The sequence below is a fragment of the Nyctereutes procyonoides genome, unplaced genomic scaffold (genome assembly GCF_905146905.1).
Source record: "Nyctereutes procyonoides isolate TBG_1078 unplaced genomic scaffold, NYPRO_anot_genome, whole genome shotgun sequence".
Classification (NCBI taxonomy): domain Eukaryota; kingdom Metazoa; phylum Chordata; class Mammalia; order Carnivora; family Canidae; genus Nyctereutes; species Nyctereutes procyonoides.
Genome location: NW_026575046.1, coordinates 11,751,484 through 11,770,849, shown reverse-complemented (window position 1 = coordinate 11,770,849; position 19,366 = coordinate 11,751,484). Strand labels below are relative to the sequence as shown.

The window sequence follows — 19,366 nt, the reverse complement described above, 5'->3', positions numbered from 1 at the left end:
CACATTGACAGATCATGTATATCCTTACCATGATGTGATGAGCATAGCATTACATTTCTATGGTCTTCCTCCCCCAAACTCCCATTCCCCAGACTGATCATGACAAAAATATCAGACAAACCTTTACTGAGAGATGTTCTAAAAAATACCTAACTGCCTCTCCTCAACACTGAAGGGTATCAAAAACAAGGGAAGTCCGGGAAATTATCACAGCCAAGAAGACCCTAAGGAAACACGAAAACTAGTATCATGTAGGACTTTGGAACAGAAAAGGGACATTAGGTAAAAATTAAGACAATCCAAATAAAATACAGACTTTAGTTAATAAAAATGTATCAATATTTGCTCATTAATTGTGATAACAGTCCAATACTGGTATAAGATGGTAATAATTTGTTATGAATTTGTCATTTTAATACCTGTTATGTGAAATGCAGGATATTGGATGTTGAGCAGTTCAATAACAGGTCACAAAGGAAACTGAAATAGAGGTTATTATTCACAGGTCCTGGAAGAAATACACAGTATCTCTTGAGGGGCTGCATGGAGAGACCAAGGCAGAGTGCAGACAGGCTGGATCTGGGGCACATGCCTTTATTGGCATCTGTGGCTGTAGTGCCTTGGGGTTCTCAGGCTAGGGCCAGATTGCTCAATTCAAACTAAAAGAACCAGTTATGATAAGACATGTGGGGATCTTATCTAAGGGCCATAAAGGGAAGATGCTGGGAGGAAGGGGAGACTTGATTACAAGAACTGTTGGAGAAATCATACCACAAACTTACATTGCTTGTGACTCTCTGGGCTGCTATCCAGGGCATGTGCTTATATGAGGAGGTTAGTGTCTGTTTAGGATCACTGCAGATTGCTTGGCCAAACAAAATGGACACAGAGCATCAGTCCCATGTAGTAGCTTAGCTAACCTCTTGACATAAGGGAAGCGGGGGCTGGTATATTTGGAACTCCTTGTATTGTCTTCACAATTTTTATGTAGATCTAAAATGAGTTTGAAAATTATTTTAAAAATAGTTTCAAGAAGGAAATAAAATTGGCATCAGCAAAATAAGAATCTTCAACTATCTTAAGTAAAATTAAAATTTAAAGTTCTTTCAAGAGGGAGCGAGTAATAGGCATATTTTGGAACAGAAAGGGCATAATAAAGTTTAGTGCACATGGACCTTTTTTTGTGTTTTAGTTGAAGGTGTCCTAAGTAAATTTTAATTTAAGAAATCTACAATAGGCAAGATTTTGGTATCAAGAAACAGTGGTATGTAAAGAAACAAGTAAACTTATAATTGAGACTAAATGATTTTTTAATGATAATGTAAAAATTATACTGAAATATCAGATGTTCCAGTGTGCTACGTAGCAGCTTCTAATGTATTCAAGAGATTTAATTATATGTGTTAAATATTAAGGGTTGCCTGTAACAGAAAAGAAAAAAGATGTGTAACTCCCGAATAAAAGGAAAAATATTAACACATAATAATAGAAACTACTGGATCAGTCGAATAAAGAGTGAGAGAGAAAGGAAATGGATTTAAAAAAATAATGAAAAGAATATATAAAGTAAAATGGCAGAATACATATAAACATTCATTAATTGTAAAAGTGTTAGTGAATGAATTCCACTATTAATATACAGATATTCTTAATATACAGATATTCTTAGAATATGTTAAAAATTCCCAAACCCAAATTCACTAGCTATATAAGAGCCATGCTTGAAATTAAAATACATAAAAAAGATTGAATGCAAAAGGGTAGAATTATGTATTGCCAGCAAATATTAATCAAAAGCAAGGAGTTGAAGAAATGTTATTATCAGACAAAATAGAATTTCAAAGTGAATGATTTATGTGGGGCAAAGGGAAATATTTCATAGTGGCAAAAATAGCAGTACACCAAGGTGATGTGACAGTCATGAACTTTTATACAATCATAGTTACAAAATACCTAAAGCCAAGCTTCTGTGTGTATGTGTATATCATATGTGTGTATGCGTAGATATATAGACGTATCCTCGGAAAAGATAATACACATTTCTTTTCAAACAAACATGGTATATTCAGAAACAGTTATTATGCATTAGAGTATGTAGAAGACAATTCTGGTTGCTCGGCTAACAAATCTAAAATTTCCTCACCCATTCCTTTTTTCCTGGCTAAATAAAACAATAAGGCCTTTAATTTAGGAAAAAGAGAGCATAAGAAAGTGGACTTCCATGTGGAACGCTCTTCTGTGTCATTTTAATGCGCCGTGGAGAACAGGAACAGAAGCCAGTAGTTTAAAGATAGTGTGGTGTTAAGGAAGGTGTTTCTTTAGATTGGAAGACAGTATAGACTTTTATGCTAATGGAATGCCCAACCAGAGAAGTAGAAATTGGTGAGCCAGGCTGTTAAGAGATAATTGCTGAAGTGAAGTCTTTCAGAAGGCAAGAGAGAAAGGGCTCCAGAGCATGAGAGGAAGCTGAAGCTTTTGATAGAAATGGACTTCCATTTTTACCAGGGATTAGTTTATAGGATGCAGGTTGTATAAGGCAGATTTCCATCATGGGATTGCAAGTGAAACACCAGTTAAAGTAGCCATGGGACAAAATTGTAATGTTGGCAAGGTGGAAGTTGCTGAATTAAGGAAGAAACATTAATTTTTCTCTTAGTATTTTCCTTAAATCAAGGAATTTATGAAAAGACTATTTTCACCAATTATTTGATTTATTAACATACTTGGTAAATATTATCAAAGGCTTATTTTATCATATAACTGTGGGCAAGAAACAATATCGCAGCAAGGATTGTGAAACATTTTATTAGAAGTGAACATAAAACATCTAGTTGTAGATTAATTGGAAAATATATAACTGATAATGAGCTAGGGATTTCAAAAGATGTTATGCTGGGGAAAAAAAAAAGTAGATCAGGCCGTGGTAAGGAGGAAAGAAACATCGATTACAAATTAAACCTTGTAAATCATGGAAAAACTCTTCGAGTTCTTTTTTTCCAGCAGTACTTTATCTGCCTGGACAATGATATTGAATGGGATCACAATTCTTTCATTTTCATGGCTGTGTTTCCTTTTCTATCGAATGATTGTAGGGAGGAGATGCCTTGGTGGAAATGAAAGAGAATGAACAGAATGTCCAGAGAGATGAATTTGATACGCTATCTTTGGCAGTTTTCTTGGAAGATGTTACTCTTTTTGCTATTTATATAGCTCCTCTTCATTCATTTTCCACCTCCCCCTCCTCCCCAATGTTAGAGACTGGCTATAAAGCCTAGACATATATAAAATGCTAGATCTGGATGTTCTTCAAAATGTTAACTGCTGACTTCAGCAACTTGAGTTGTCAATGAATTACTTCTTTGGGGAAAGAAAGAAGATGGGAAAAGAAAGCAACAAGAAAACTTGAGTTGATTGACAGATTGCCCTGGGATAAAAATTCGCCTTCTGAGAAGCTAATCATTCATTGTAATTAAACCATAGGTGAGTTGCCTCCAGCACTTGTACTTTACCTAGTTTGGATTTGTGAAAAAATCACACAAAGGTGGCATGCTTTCCAGAATCAGCTCAACAACTGGATATACATAGTTCAAATGAATGAAACATTACTTTTCTGGAGCTTCCTTCTGTCTTTTCCACGTTGTCTTTTTTTTTTTTTTCTCTGATGTAGAAATTCTCATTTTTCATACAATTCTGTGAATCTTTTGTCGTTGAAGTAGAATAATGTTTAGGAAATCGACAAGGCCCACCTTTTGCATTTCACCAGGTAATGTGAAACTATCTACAATCTATAAATGGCTCTTGTTTTGAAGTCTTTTAGGGATGGACCACAAAGAAAAGTGCAGCATAAAAGTTGAAATGTTTTAATTCTGGAAATGAAATTTGAATTGAATGTCAATGGAGGTCTAAAAGAAATAGCTATCTATGGGAATGTTGACCCTGCCACTGTTGTAGAGATTCTAAATATGCATGCAGAAGAACTTAGTGAAGACAAACATATTAACCCCAAAGAAGAAAGTGATTGTGACAAACAGGGTGAAGATGTCCTAGAGGAAGGTGACACTAGCAAAATCCTCATATTAAAAGGAGCTATCTGAAATCTCTCACAACACTGAAAGTGCAAAGAATAAAATGTTGGGAGCTAATCCAAATTTAGAATTATGCAAATCCAGCTAGATGTGGAAAAGATGCTGATTCCACATGGTAAATTGTAAGTTGAAAAGAAAAGGCAAACACTGTTCAAACTACTCCTGATAATTTTTTCTTACAAAGGCATAAAACATTTTAAGTCTCAATGCTGTAAGTTAGAGTATGCAAAATAAATATTATTTATATATATTTTCTTATCCCTATGCATTTATAACTGACAATAAGAGTTTTTAAGGTTTTGAAAACAAGTTTTATAGGTCACAGCACAATCATAATTTTCCCCATTAATTATTTAAGATCACTTTGCATGGCTTTAGTGTATATGTTCATTTTTATGGTCTCACACTACTGTGCAAAGTGAGGATTGCCTGTATAATGAAATAAAGCCTCCCATTTTAGGGTCTTTGTGTAAAAAGACTATTTTATCCAGTGTTTTTGAAGTGTGCAGGTGTCAGAAAATGTGAATTTAAGGAAATTCCTTCCTTTGAAGGAAATTACTTAGGATATGATGAGATGCAGTGATTCCAAAGCAACACCCTTAAAGTCCAGACCAATGAAAGTATGACACACAGGGACGAGATTTCTCAAATAAGTTTTTGGCTTGATAATTCTTCTCAGAACCCAGCCACAAAAATCAAGTTCATTTTATTGATTAAACCCAATTGGAATAAATAAGTGGAAGCTGGAGGACTTATTTTAGTGATGCATAGGTAAGGAGACCATTTAATTAATCATCCAAACCAGAACACTACTGAGTGAAAGGCATGCTAAAAATGATTATGCAATTTTTAAAATATTTCTTGATCAGGGAATTGATTTTATTGTATTGTAAAAGCAAATTTTTTTTCCAAATATTTTAAGTTATTTCTAAAAAAATCAAAAGTAACATATTTTTGTACATTAAAGCATGATTAAAAAAAAACCCTTCAGATTGAGTATGCAAACATTAAAAACTATCATGAGCAAAATAACTTTACTTGGTGCATATTTATACTTTTCTCAGTTTTTCAGTTATTCCTGTCTCTAATACAATGCCACCTTTTCTGATAAATAATTTAATCTGTACAGCATATGGAATATAGTCAATAGTATTGTAATAAATTTGTATGGTGATAGAGAGTAGCTAGACGTTTCATGGTGATCATTTCATGATGTATATAAATATTGAATCTCTGTGTTGTATACTTAAAACTAATATAATATTTTATGTCAAGTATACTTCTTTTTTAAAAAAGATTTATTTATTTGAGAGAGAGAGAGAGAGAGAGAGAGAGACAGCACAGGCAGGAGGAGGGGCAGAGAGAGAGGGAGAAGCAGACTCCCTGCTAGGGCTCCAGATTTGGGGCTTGATTCCAGGACCCTGAGATCATGACTTGAGCTGAAGGCAGCTGCTTAATGAATTGATCCACCAAGGCACCTCTGTCAAAGAATTGACATATTTATATTATAAAGAATATAATCTGTAATAAGTCTTAGTGTTTTTTGTAAAATCAGCAATCTTGAAAGTTAAATTTTTTGAGTAATATATTTAAAATGTTAATAGTCATCTTTGCAAAATAGTCATCTTTGCAGATTATAATATTTTAATTAAAAAATACACTATAGTTAAAGTACCTGGTAAATTCAGAAACCATGCTGTTAAATGGAGATTATTATAAATACTACCTTTTTATTTAAATGTGTAAATATTCCATCTGAAATAAGTTCCCATGTACTTTTTTTTCTTTATTTAGAGAATTTTCTTTGGCAGTTAAGACAAATAAGTTTTTAAATAAGTTCGTTTATGATTCTTAACTGTTGTCAAACTACATTGCTATAAAATCATAGGGCTTTCTGATTTTCGTTCAATTTTTATATAGATGATCAAATTATCCACTTAAAAATAGTGAGGGAGAGAGAAAGAGAGGAGGAGACAGAGAGGGAATTTTGATAACTATAGGGCCCATTTATATTGGTAGGATGTTGTAGCTTTACGGGAAGAATTATGAATTCTATCTAATTACTATAACTAATTCCAAGAGCATCCTACTACAAAGCTTTTTTTAATTTACAAAGAGCACTGATATGACAATGTGTTCCATCAAAATTTGGATTTTTATTTCAGAAAAATATAATAAAAATAATTTTAACTTTAATAATAAAAATAATTTTAACTTTAATGTTTAACTTTTGAACCAAATTTATAGTAGCATTCATAATAATGTCAAATGTTTTTCTTCAACTGAATGTGATTACAAATCTTTGTATTATATAAAAGATATCAGAACACTATAGGAATGAACTTATTTTTTATTTAAAACATCTATGACTTTGATAAAAATCTAGTATTCTTCAACCCTTTGTAGAATTCTAATGCTGATAACCTATTAATAGTTATAGTTTTACTTTTTGTCTATATATGACAATGTCAAACAGAAAAACCAAAAATTAATGTAAAAATTGTTTGATATAAATGAAAAGTTATGCTTTATAGAGTGATAAGTAAACATACCTTTTGAAACTATGTATGTTAAATTGTTATTTTTTCATCCTAGAGTTCTTAAATAAAATAGTTATTACTATCTTTTGAAATAACAGATGGATCATCCTTTAACATATTTGTGCCTTCTGGTTTTTATATCCTTATATCACTACAGCTGTAAGAGGAGAGTGTAGGTAAACATCTTGTGCATGTTACATGTTCAAAATGATATTTCATGAGAAATGGAAAATTGTTATTTAATTCTTTATTAACTTGTATTTTTGTTTTCTTAGAGTTCATTGCTGCCCAGTGTCATTAGAGTTCATTCAATTTCATTGCAAATGAATTTTTTTTCATTGAAAATGTGGGAATAAAAAAGTAATTGTAGATAGTTTTAGATTTACACTATCTAATATATGAAAAGTATAACGGGGGGGTTGAAATATTCTTTATGAACTATACAACAGTGCAATTTGGTCTATATTTGCTGCATACATTTCATGCATTATTAATTTACTACTTTTCCTTCTGAACACTGGTAGCTCTAGTAACTTCAAGTGTTATAGATTTCAGGACTCTTCCCACCATCATCAGAGACTGGATGGTGTTAGTGGTCTCTAGCTGCTTAGACCCTAACTTACTTCATTTTATCACCAGCCTATGTTCTATCCTGAAGGGAGGTATTAATTATCTTGTGCTTGGAATGGGTCAGGGAAAAAGAGTTGGTTTATCACTTGTTTCTTTCAGAGATAGCAATACATTATATTTGAGGCAGTTTACCAGAGTAATATGTAATTAAAATTGTGATGGGTTTATAAAAGAAAAGAACAGGGTGTTAGGAGAAAGAGTAGCAGGGGATAATTTAGAATAAAGATCAGAGTGCTGGAGTCAACATACTTTAAAAAAAAGAACATAAAATATTCCCAATTTCGAGTTGAAATAAAAAAAATTGAGAATGACAGAGAAGAATTTTTTTTATGAAAGATGTTACATTTCACAGTAAAGATCTGCTGTGATTCTCTATACTTAACAGAGCATAATTTCAAAATCATTTTTTGAATTGTAGGAATTATAAAAAATATTGAAAGATTTGAAATATTGAAAGATTTGAAATTATCTCTTAGACCTAAAAAATCGAGTTGACAAAACCTGTAAACATACAATAAGAGGAGAATGTAATGAAGGCTTAAACCAGCATAAGCTATGAACAAGACATTAAATGTTTTAATGCTTTTTAATGATGATTCAGTGTTCATGATATTAAGTGAAAAAAGCAGAACACAAAACTATACATATAATGTCAACTTAAGTATGCACATATATGTGGATCTATATCAAATGTAAATATTTTAAAGGAAACAGTATCAAACTACTATGGCATTTTTTTGGTTGGAGTTTGGGTGATTTTGTATTTTCTTTCTTTTTTTTTTTTGTACTTACTGTGGTATAATAAATGACAGTCATGATCAGAGTAAATACTAGGTTATCTTTTTTTAATAGGAAGGATCATAATAGTTAGTTCTTTTAATAAACATAGACATCAGGATAAAGATACCAAAGTTTTGTTTACCTGTACAGTAGATCGATTGTGAAAATGAATCCAATTCTCACACTTCTCTTTATCAGCATGCTTTACAATCTGTGTTTGAGTCTCTTCTCATTAAGAAATGGTGTCTCCTCACCTTAAATTGAGGCTGTCCTTTGACTAATTTTAACAAGCTGAAGTGGGACTCAAAAAGTCTTGAATGTTTCTGCTCTTTTGTTTTTCTTTTCTTGACCTGGCTTTACCCTGAGAACACACTTGAGCTAGCACATTGGTGGGACGTGAGAGGCACATGGAGAAGAGTAGCCAAGAATCAGCCAATTACATAGATTTGAGAGGCCCCAGTCAAGATCAGCAGAACCAACAATCCAACCCATAGCTCAGTGCAGACCTATTAGTCAAGGCCAAAAGGACCGCAAAACCTATCCGTAGCTTTGTGAGCAATAATAAATTTTAAGACATTGAGTTTGGGGGTAGTTTATTATATAATTTATTGTGGCCACAGATAACTGAGATAGACATTCATACTTGACAGAGGGTGCTATGGTAACAGAAACTTGAAAGGTGTTAGCGTTCAGACAGGTTGTAGGTGGGGGCAGGAAATGCTAAGCAAATTGTGAACAAGGATGGGGAACATGGTAAGGAATTGTAATTGGAGTCTGAAAAAATGATGATCCGTGTAATGCCATCACAAAAGACTTGACAAAACTGTTTCCTGCAGTGACTTGGAAGATGGAAAGCGTATCTAATGAACTTTTGGATTTGCCTAAGGAGATCCCCAGGCAGAATGTTGAGAGTGTCAGTTGGGTTTTCTTAATTGTGTATAGTACAACAAGAAAGTGATGAACTAAGAAAAGCCTGGCCATCTCCAAAGTAGAATTTAGAAGTAATATGAGAGAGAGAGACTTATGGGTTGCAAATAGAACAGTTTCTCATCTGTGGTCCCTCCAGTCAGGAAGAGATTATCAAAGTAAAATATAGCCTCCAGGCCTAGATCAAATCATCAATATGGCTTAAGACACTTTGTTAAGACCTCTGAAGGAATTAAGAAAGTGCTTAACTGGTCCCCTCAGGTAGACGAAAGGGCTGGTAGGAACAAAGAGTGTCTCCCACAATTATCTAATATGCCCCCAGTGAGTGTGATTAGAAAGAATTTGTTGAATGGAACAGATGCAAATTACATTATTTGAAAGCCCACAAAAGTGTTTTCAGGAGTTGTACAGGCAATAGTGGCTTCATCATCCTGGCTCCAAAGATACTGAGATTATTCAAGATGTACAAACACTTCAGTCCCCATCCTCCTCAGAAAGGAAAGTCCACTAAAAAAGATATTCAGTAGGATATAAGTTCCCCTGATCTATTCAGAATGGGTAAAGTGAGAGATGGAAAAGGAAGGAGGCCTCAGGAACTGGAAAGGATGGACTAGGAATCCTGTCCTAGGGGCAGAATGGATGCCAAATCTGGGGACATTCTCTTCTTCCGGTGTTAGAGCACCTTCAACATTTACCCAGTTAGATTTCAGAAGTTTTAAGGTACAGAGAGCTCTGGATGCCTCCTATCCTTGTCTCTTGAATGACAGTGCTGTTTAATGCAGTGTTCCTGTCCTTGTCACCATTGTAATTTTCCTGTTCTCACCGTTGTATGCTGAATGCAAATGTTTAAGTACAGATAACTTGTGTTTTGGTCTATAAGTATCTAATTGAAACGTGCCACATCTGAAGAGCCTTATCTAGACTTGATGTAGGTATCTTAAAACGTATGATAACCTATGACAATATGATAATGGGAAGAAACTTTGGGGAGCCTTCGTAGGGAGGGGAGGGAGTGTAATTTGCATTTGAGAAGCATATGAAATTGAGAACAGAGTGGAATAGTTGTAGACTGATAGTAAACATGGCCCCAATTCTTCACCCCTCATTAAAACTGCACCTTTTCAATATGACCTTGAGATCCTCTCATCAAAAGGTGGAGTTGATGTCACAATTGCTTGAATGTTGATAGGCTTTGTAACTTTGTTTTACAAATCAAATACAGCATAAATAATTATTAGTTCCTAGCCTACCCTTCAAGGGGCTTACACACTTCTACTTTCTTTTTCTTAGACCTCTGTCTCACCATATGAACATCCTGGGCTGATTTGCTGGAAGGATGTGACAAATACATAAAGAGCTACACCCGCCAATTCCTGGCAGCGACCGAACACTTGATCAGCCAATATTAGAAGAATGACCCTCCCCAACACAGCTAATGGTAGGTCTGTGAGTGAACCTAGCAGAAGTCACAACTGTCCAGCTGATCGACAGATCTGTGAGTAGTAATATACTTACTGTTTTAAGGTTCTGAATAGTAGGGTGGTTTGATACACAACATTAACATAACAATAGATAACTGACATAGCCGGCTGTGGTAATTCCCAGTGAATGTCCTTGAATCATGTATTGCAAATTTCAAGTTCCTGATCATTAATGGAGTGACTGGAAATTAGATGAATTCCTTTTTTAAAAAAAAAGAAAGAATTGCTCTTCTTAGAAGTAGAAAGACAATTAATGGGATCCCCAATGCTGTTGTATAGATGCAGGTGACACTGAATTTTCTTTCTATTCTGAATTCTGACAAGTCACTTGGAAGTGAGAAGAACATAAGAGAGGTAGGTACCTCTGGGGAATTACTTTGGTAGCCAAGCAAGGAAGACACTGAGGTAGCAGACAGCTGCCACTGTGATGGAAGCCATGGGGACTTAACCAGACCCTGAAAATCTGTTTACAAGATCAGGGACTGTTGACAGTTGAGAGAAATGTTTTCATTATTTTTATCATAATAGAAAAAGAGAGAAGAATCAAAAGTTTTAATATTTAAGGTAACTTTTCCCAAAGAGGAATAATCATAGGTTTTATATGAAAACAGAGCTCTGTGGTCAGGAAACTTTGGAAAACACTGGGTCAAACAAAGTGAAACACATTTTTTTTTTTAACTGCAGGACTTCCCAGACTCTTTACTGTACCATTTGTATTGTGAATCCCCCAAAGGAACATAAAGCATGCAATATTCTCGGAGTTTATTTGACCATAGGACTCCTTTTTTCACAGGGTATTTTGTAGGATTATATTTTCACCAAGTACACTTTGGGGAATGCTGAGTTCATGGTTTGTAGAGTGTGTAATTTTTACTTCCTTTTGTAAAGTTTTAAAATCTTCTCTATGAAGCTAACCTTTTTACCAGTGTTTTAATGTTCATACTTACTTGATTGAAAACAACAACAACAACAAAGAACTCCAAAAACATAACCTAGTGAAAAATGATGCCATTATATTCATGATCATTATTATTTTTTTGGTTCTAAGTTTCTATAATGTGATGTCACATGTTTTAACGTTTGTTTTTAATTATTGGTCAAAATAATGATAATAACTTTTATAAGCATTCACCTGTCAAAAAACTTACCATATGTCAGGTACTATGTGAATTGCTTTGCATATGTTGTCTATGTTGTCGGAATTACAGTTATACTATGTTTAAAAATGATGAAATTGAAGCTTAGAGAACTATGGCCATGCCACAAATCAACTTCTTTAAAAGAGACAAAACTAAGATTCATAGAGTTCTACTTTATGCCAGCATCTGCTCATTTGATGACTGGACACCATTAACCAGCAGGTATGCCTCTGGGTTTTAGAGGAACACAGATCAACCGCACTCTCTACTGAGAGGACTGTACTCACTGTTAGAGAACTAAGAAACACATGCATCCAGAATCAATAGGTAAGTGGGTTAGTGAAGCTGATGGAAAGAAAGCATATCTGAAGACCATTTTGAAACTCAGCAGAGTTTTAGTCTTCACTGAACATAGACATTGAAGTTAAGGAGCTCGTGTTAAATGTTGAAAATATCAAATGCTTTGACTCCCCTGGAATGGGTTGTTTTCCCAAAGTTTAGAATTTCTTTCTTTGTGATTTTTTTTTTATTTAGAAATTGCGGTTTTGATATGAAGTCTAAACACATACTTAGGTTGACTATGTTGTGATGATTATTATTGTGAGTATACTTTGGACACAGAAGTGAACATTTGCAAAGACAGAAAAGAGATATTGTATATGCAATATTTTGGCAGATGTGAGCACTAGTTGAAGTGTCCTATAATACGTAACCCGCAATTTTTTAACAGCTTTGTAAACGTAACTGTGACATGCAATAAACCACACATATTTAGTTTACCCCTTAATAAATTTTGGGATGTGCTTATATCCACAAAACTATCATCATAATAAGGATAATGAGTATATATCACCTCAGAAATTCGCTTATGTTCTTTTGCAATTCCTCTCTGCTACCTCTCCCCATTTCCAAAGTACTGGGGCACCCACTGATCAGCTACCACTCTAGGCCAGTTTGCATATTATAGAATCTTAAATAGAATTATACACCATCATTATGTATTTCTTTGTTTATCTTCTTTCATTCGGCATAATTATTTTGAAATTCACTCACACCGTTACATGTATTATAGTCCATTACTTTTCATTGCTGTGTAATATTCCACATAAACTCATCATAGTTTTTTAAGAAACTGTACACTATTTTCAAAATGAGTTTAATCCTTCTAACCCATGAGAATTCTTTTTACACATCCTTGCCGGTGTTTGGTGTGGTCTAGCTTTTAAATTTTGATAGTCTAGTAAATCTCTACTATAATTTCATTGTGGTTTTAATTTGCATTTTGACTAATGATGTTGGGCATCTTTTCACATGCTTATTTGCCATCCATGTATCTTTCTTGTTGAAGTATTCGTTCAAATATCTGTCCATTGTTTTATTGTGTTGTTTTCTTAAGTTTTGAGAGTTCTTTATATATTTAGAATATATATATGGTTTACTTGATAATTTTTCTTATAATGAAATGAGGATTTTGTTTAATTTTAAATTTTGAATTTTAAATTTCATATACCTGGTTTTTCTAGCCAGAGACTTAAGGTAGAAACCTGGCCTTGCTTCCTTTTTCTTTCTATTTATTCAAGTGTTCTCCAGGTCCTCACCATCTGGGCATTCAGGCATGTCCACAGTATGAGACACTGGTACCTCTAATCCTTTAGGGTGTTTTTTTTTCCTAGAGCCTCAGGGAGCTTCCTTACATGACAAACTGTACTCTGCCGAATAATTAAGGGGAATCTTCTACACATCTCTGGCATTCTCTTTGTGCAAGTCCCTTTTCTCTGGCACTCTGTCTGGCAGATTTTAGCTAATGCTATATCCTCAGACTTGCAATTCCTCTCTAACTTGGGGAATCTATTGGGTTCCATCCATTTAAGTTCTATTTTCTGAAATGTGGCCTGAAAAGTCTTTCAAGGAAGTAAGTGGGGCAAATGTAGGGTCACTTCATTTATGTTCTATTGGTAAGAGATCATTGCCCTTTATTGTGTAATGTCCAATGTCTTGAAAATTGTTTTCAAATATTTTGCAATTTTTGTTTGTGCTAGGTGGGAGGGTAAATCTAGTCCCTATTACTCCATCTGACTTGATACTAATATCTCATTAACACTTTCATTTTTATTTATGACAGTAACATTTATTGTATGCCTATTGATTTCTCTATTTTTATGTATTATTTTTCTTTCTTTGTGGTAGGCTTTGTATTTGCCTTTGTTTTATTTTTCCTTAGATTTTTTTTTTCATCCATCATATAGTCTCAGCTGCTTTTGGATAATATATTTCTACATTTATTCTATAACCGTGCTATGCTAAAAGCTGGAGTTACAGACGTAGGAATGACTTCTCTGCGTCTCCTCTGGCTTAGATTAGAAAAAGGCAAAAAAATAAAAATAAAAATCACAAAGTGTTAAGTACTTACTTTGATTCCTTCATGATTCTTATGATTTGTTTTTATTTAATGTATTCGAGGGCAGGGGCTGTCTTATTCAGTGTTAAATTCTAGTAACCAGCACAGCGTCCGGAACCCATTAGGTACTCAAGGCAAATATGTAATTACACACCAAGGGGATAAGTGCTTGTATTAATTTCTTTTTGATTCTTAACAATTGATGTTTATTATGTGTTTGAGTGCAGAAACCTTAATTTAGTGTTGAATCAATGAATGAGATAGATATCCATTGGGTATCTAGTGAAGATAAGGACACCAGTCTGGGAAGTTAGAAAAAACATGGAGAAAGTATCTTTTGAAATGAGACCTGAGAGATGAGTAGAACTTCTCCAGAAGGAAAATAGTTGAAAGTGCTTTTTAACAAAACCTTAGAAGATACAAAGAGAGTGATTCATTGAGAAACACTGAGCACTTCAGAGTGAACAGAGTAGAGATGCTGTGTATATGTGTGTATGTTAGAGTATGTGTATGTGTGCTGTGTGTGTGTGTGTGTGTGTGTGTGCATGAATGCACAAAGGGATTTTGCAGCATGGAAGAAGGGGGGAAAGAAGGAGTAGTAAATAAGATTGGAAAGAAAATAGGTGCTGCATTGTTAAGGATCTTGATAGTATGATGTGTTTGGCCTGTATTGTGGAAGCCAAAGAGAATCAACTTGAATCCTAAATTAGGATGGACTGTTTGTATCTAATAGACAGTAGAATAGTGAGTGTGTTGATAAGCAAGAAACAGAGGCAAGAAGACAAAGTTGGAGGCTATTGCATAGAAAAATGCATATATCAAGAAAAAAAATAAAAGGAAAAAAAAGGAAAAAAAAAAGAAAGAAAAATGCATATATCAATAGAACTTATAACTAAAATCTATCTGGGATAATATATTGAATAGTCCAGATTAGCATTAAGCAGGGAATTAATTATATTGTTGGAGGAAACTTTAATAGGCCATGCAATAGAAACTCATTCAGAAAGGAAAAGTATGATTTATATAATCTGAGCAGCAGAAGGGCTTGATCTTGTAATTAAGTTTTTCTTTCCATTTAATACCTTTCAAAGTATGTATTTCAAAACTGTGCTATACCTGGCTACTATAAAAAAATATTAGAGATTATCTGGTAGAACTTTTTCATTTTACCTCTTCCCCACACAGATAAGTGATGGACCTTAGTAGTACCATCTTACCCCCTCAACTTGTTTAAAATAAGATTGAAATATTATGAAAATAATATGAAATATTAAGAATACATTAATAAATAATATATGAATAATATGAAAATATGAACATGTATTCATATATGTACACATGAATGCGTATGTACACACATATTAAGCTGATATTCTCTGTTCTCTTCATCTCCTGCAATAAAATCTATGAATATCTTATTTATTTTTATGTTCTAAATTATCAGAGAAGAGCATTTGATTAAAAGCTGTGGAATTATATGGTGGATGATAGCATATTTCTGAAGATAATGTTTGATTCTTTACTTTTTTGATTTTCTAAAGATTCTCATAAATGTTTTCAATTTATGGCTACTTATAATTGCCATATTGAAATACACACATTTTATGTATGTAATAACTATTACTATTCTAACATGTAGTTGGTGATTTGAAATTGCAGTGCATCTCTTTTAGACTATCACTCAAGTAATGCAATTTCTAATAATTTGAAAGATAATAACTTCATACAAAATTATTCCTCTAAACAGCTATGGTAATAATTTTAATTCATGCTGTACTCTAAAATTATAGTTGTTTCCTTAACATTGGTAAGATTTTGTTATTAACAATCATAACTTTTCATAAATAATTATGATGAGTGAAATAATCCCAAGACCCTCCAAACACTGGTGTTATTTATACATTCTCAAACAATTTATTATACAATTTTATTCTTAGGTTTTGAAAACTTTTGAACTTTTGTAGCTGGTTTACTTGATCAGTTTTTTTATACTGAAATGAGGCTTTTAATTTCTACCCAGAGAGAGAAAGCAAGTCCTAGAGATCTGATTTACATCATTTGTTCTTCCTATTCACCAATGTTCCTCAGGTCCTCACCGTCTGGGTTTGGAGCATGTTGATAATCCGCAGGACTTGCTTCAGAGATTTAAGGTTCCAGTGGAAATGCTTAAGAAGTCCAGAGTCAGACCTGGCCGTTAGCTTTTGTCTTAGAATGGTCAAGCCGAACAAGATTATTGATAATTAAAATTTTGTTCTAAGTGCAAGATGAAAACCTAAAAGTAATGCTATTTTGTCCAAGGTAGTCATCTTTAGATATCCTTAAATTTTTTCTTAGACTTGTTTATCAAAATAAAAATGTATTTATCTTTTGATAGCTGTTTGGAATAAATATAAAAGACAAATTGCTGCTAGGAGTTCAAGATAAAAATATCAGATATTTCACTCCAAAAAAGGAGACATTTTCTTTTAGAACATTGTAAATATAAGGAATATACATTCCATATATAAATAAAAATGGATAATTCCAAGTTAAAACAAAAATATTAAGAAATGGATCTTTAAACACATAACACAATTAGTTTCCAGTGTTCCTAAGTCCACATAATCTTTTTCTTTGTTCATACATTTCCTGTTTTTTCAGCAGAAAACATAGAAGAGCAGCTTATCACGGCCACTTTCCCTGACTTACTAAGCTACTGCCTCTGTGCTTGCTCTTTTCACCCTAATGTTTCTCTTACTTGTTACATTTGATCTCTTTTTTTCTCCAATTTACTGTGGTCGTGGTGGTGGTGGTGGTGGTGGTGGTGTATGTGTGTGTGTATGTATATGATTATGAGGCCGTGATGGGGGTGTTAATAACAATTCTCAGGTTATTTTCACTTCCTGTTCAATCCTCAGTACTGCTTGTTGGTTGGGCTAGAGTTAGTATATAAGCACCAGTATGCCATAACTTTCTAATAGTTTCTAAGGTTTATGGCATGAGCTTAAATGGTTGTGTGGTTGTTAATGTCGAATTACGTTTTTTTTTCCCTTTTACTGTTTCTGTTCTTACTTGATAACAATTGAAGAAGGGAAATTATTTGTTTCAGCATTACCTTTCTATCTTTACCTAAAAATCTGGGCTTAAGAAATAGCCATTACGTTTTGAGCAATTTAAAGCTTAAGTTGAATGTACTGAAACATGTGTTTTTAAAAATAGACCTATTCTTTTGATTTCTCTATATAATGAGGCTTCTAAGAAAGCATGTGTTCCAGAGGAGGGCAAAAGAGAAAAAAGCTAAATTTCTTTTGATGTTAAAATACAAACATCACATATTTGATCAATCAATCAAGCAAGCAGAATCAGGCTGCCAACATTGAATTAGATTATATAATAACTTATATATGTAACACATGGCATTTTTCAAAATGAATTTTCCTTTTATGTGAGTTTTTATACAAACAATGGATCATCCAATTAATTAAAAAGTTGTCAGAGGGAAGAATCTGTACCAAGTCAATGAAATAGATGAGAATGAATTCGAGGGGCTGTTGATTTGTTTTCTATCTCTTCATGGACCTGCATCTTTTGAGGGTTTTCTCTGCTTTTGAAAGCTGATGTACCTTGGCTTAGAATTCCTTGTTGTTGTTTTGGGTGCCAATTCATTCAATGCTGCCATCAAGAATAAAATAACTCCTGATCTTAGGGGAAAGGCTCCCAGTGCTTCCCCATTGAGAATGATATTTGCTGTGGGCTTTTCGTAGATGGCTTTTAAGATATCGAGGAAAGTTCCCTCTATCCCTACACTCTGAAGAGTTTTGATCAGGAATGGATGCTGTATTTTGTCAAATGCTTTCTCTGCATCTAATGAGAGGATCATATGGTTCTTGGTTTTTCTCTTGCTGATATGATGAATCACATTGATTGTTTTACGAGTGTTGAACCAGCCTTGCATCCCGGGGATAAATCCTACTTGGTCATGGTGAATAATTTTCTTAATGTGTTGTTGGATCCTATTGGCTAGTATCTTGTTGAGAATTTTTGCATCCATGTTCATCAGGGATATTGGTCTGTAATTCTCCTTTTTGGTGGGGTCTTTGTCTGGTTTTGGAATTAAGGTGATGCTGGCCTCATAGAATGAGTTTGGAAGTACTCCATCTCTTTCTATCTTTCCAAACAGCTTTAGTAGAATAGGTATGATTTCTTCTTTAAACGTTTGATAGAATTCCCCTGGGAAGCCATCTGGCCCTGGACTCTTGTGTCTTGGGAGGTTTTTGATGACTGCTTCAATTTCCTCCCTGGTTATTGGCCTGTTCAGGTTTTCTATTTCTTCCTGCTCCAGTTTTGGTAGTTTGTGGCTTTCCAGGAATGCGTCCAGACAGGGATGTCCACTCTCACCACTGCTATTCAACATAGTATTGGAAGTCCTAGCCTCAGCAATCAGACAACAAAAAGACATTAAAGGCATTCAAATTGGCAAAGAAGAAGTCAAACTCTCCCTCTTCGCCGATGACATGATACTCTACATAGAAAACCCAAAAGCCTCCACCCCAAGATTGCTAGAACTCATACAGCAATTTGGTAGCGTGGCAGGATACAAAGTCAATGCCCAGAAATCAATGGCATTCCTATACACTAACAATGAGACTGAAGAAAGAGAAATTAAGGAGTCAATCCCATTTACAATTGCACCCAAAAGCATAAGATACCTAGGAATAAACCTAACCAAAGAGGTAAAGGATCTATACCCTAAAAACTATAGAACACTTCTGAAAGAAATTGAGGAAGACACAAAGAGATGGAAAAATATTCCATGCTCATGGATTGGCAGAATTAATATTGTGAAAATGTCAATGCTACCCAGGGCAATTTACACGTTCAATGCAATCCCTATCAAAATACCATGGACTTTTTTCAGAGACTTAGAACAAATTATTTTAAGATTTGTGTGGAATCAGAAAAGACCCCGAATAGCCAGGGGAATTTTAAAAAAGAAAACCATAGCTGGGGGCATCACAATGCCAGATTTCAGGTTGTACTACAAAGCTGTGGTCATCAAGACAGTGTGGTACTGGCACAAAAACAGACACATAGACCAATGGAACAGAATAGAGAATCCAGAAATGGACCCTGAACTTTATGGTCAACTAATATTCGACAAAGGAGGAAAGACGATCCACTGGAAGAAAGACAGTCTCTTCAATAAATGGTGCTGGGAAAATTGGTCATCCACATGCAGAAGAATGAAACTAGACCACTCTCTTGCACCATACACAAAGATAAACTCAAAATGGATGAAAGATTTAAATGTGAGACAAGACTCCATCAAAATCCTAGAGGAGAACACAGGCAACACCCTTTTTGAACTTGGCCACAGTAACTTCTTGCAAGATACATCCACGAAAGC

The 19,366-nt window shown here is 34.1% G+C and overlaps 1 protein-coding gene across 1 annotated transcript in view; it reads left to right on the top strand.

Moving 5' to 3' along the window:
* The window catches only part of LOC129509737 (uncharacterized), a 152,984-nt gene that overhangs the window by 18,067 nt on the left and 115,551 nt on the right, over positions 1–19,366 (top strand). The window contains exon 2 of the mRNA XM_055325575.1: positions 10,253–10,400. Within this exon, the coding sequence (XP_055181550.1) occupies positions 10,376–10,400 (25 nt within the window). The 5' untranslated portion in view covers positions 10,253–10,375. The remainder of the gene's footprint in view (positions 1–10,252; positions 10,401–19,366) is intronic.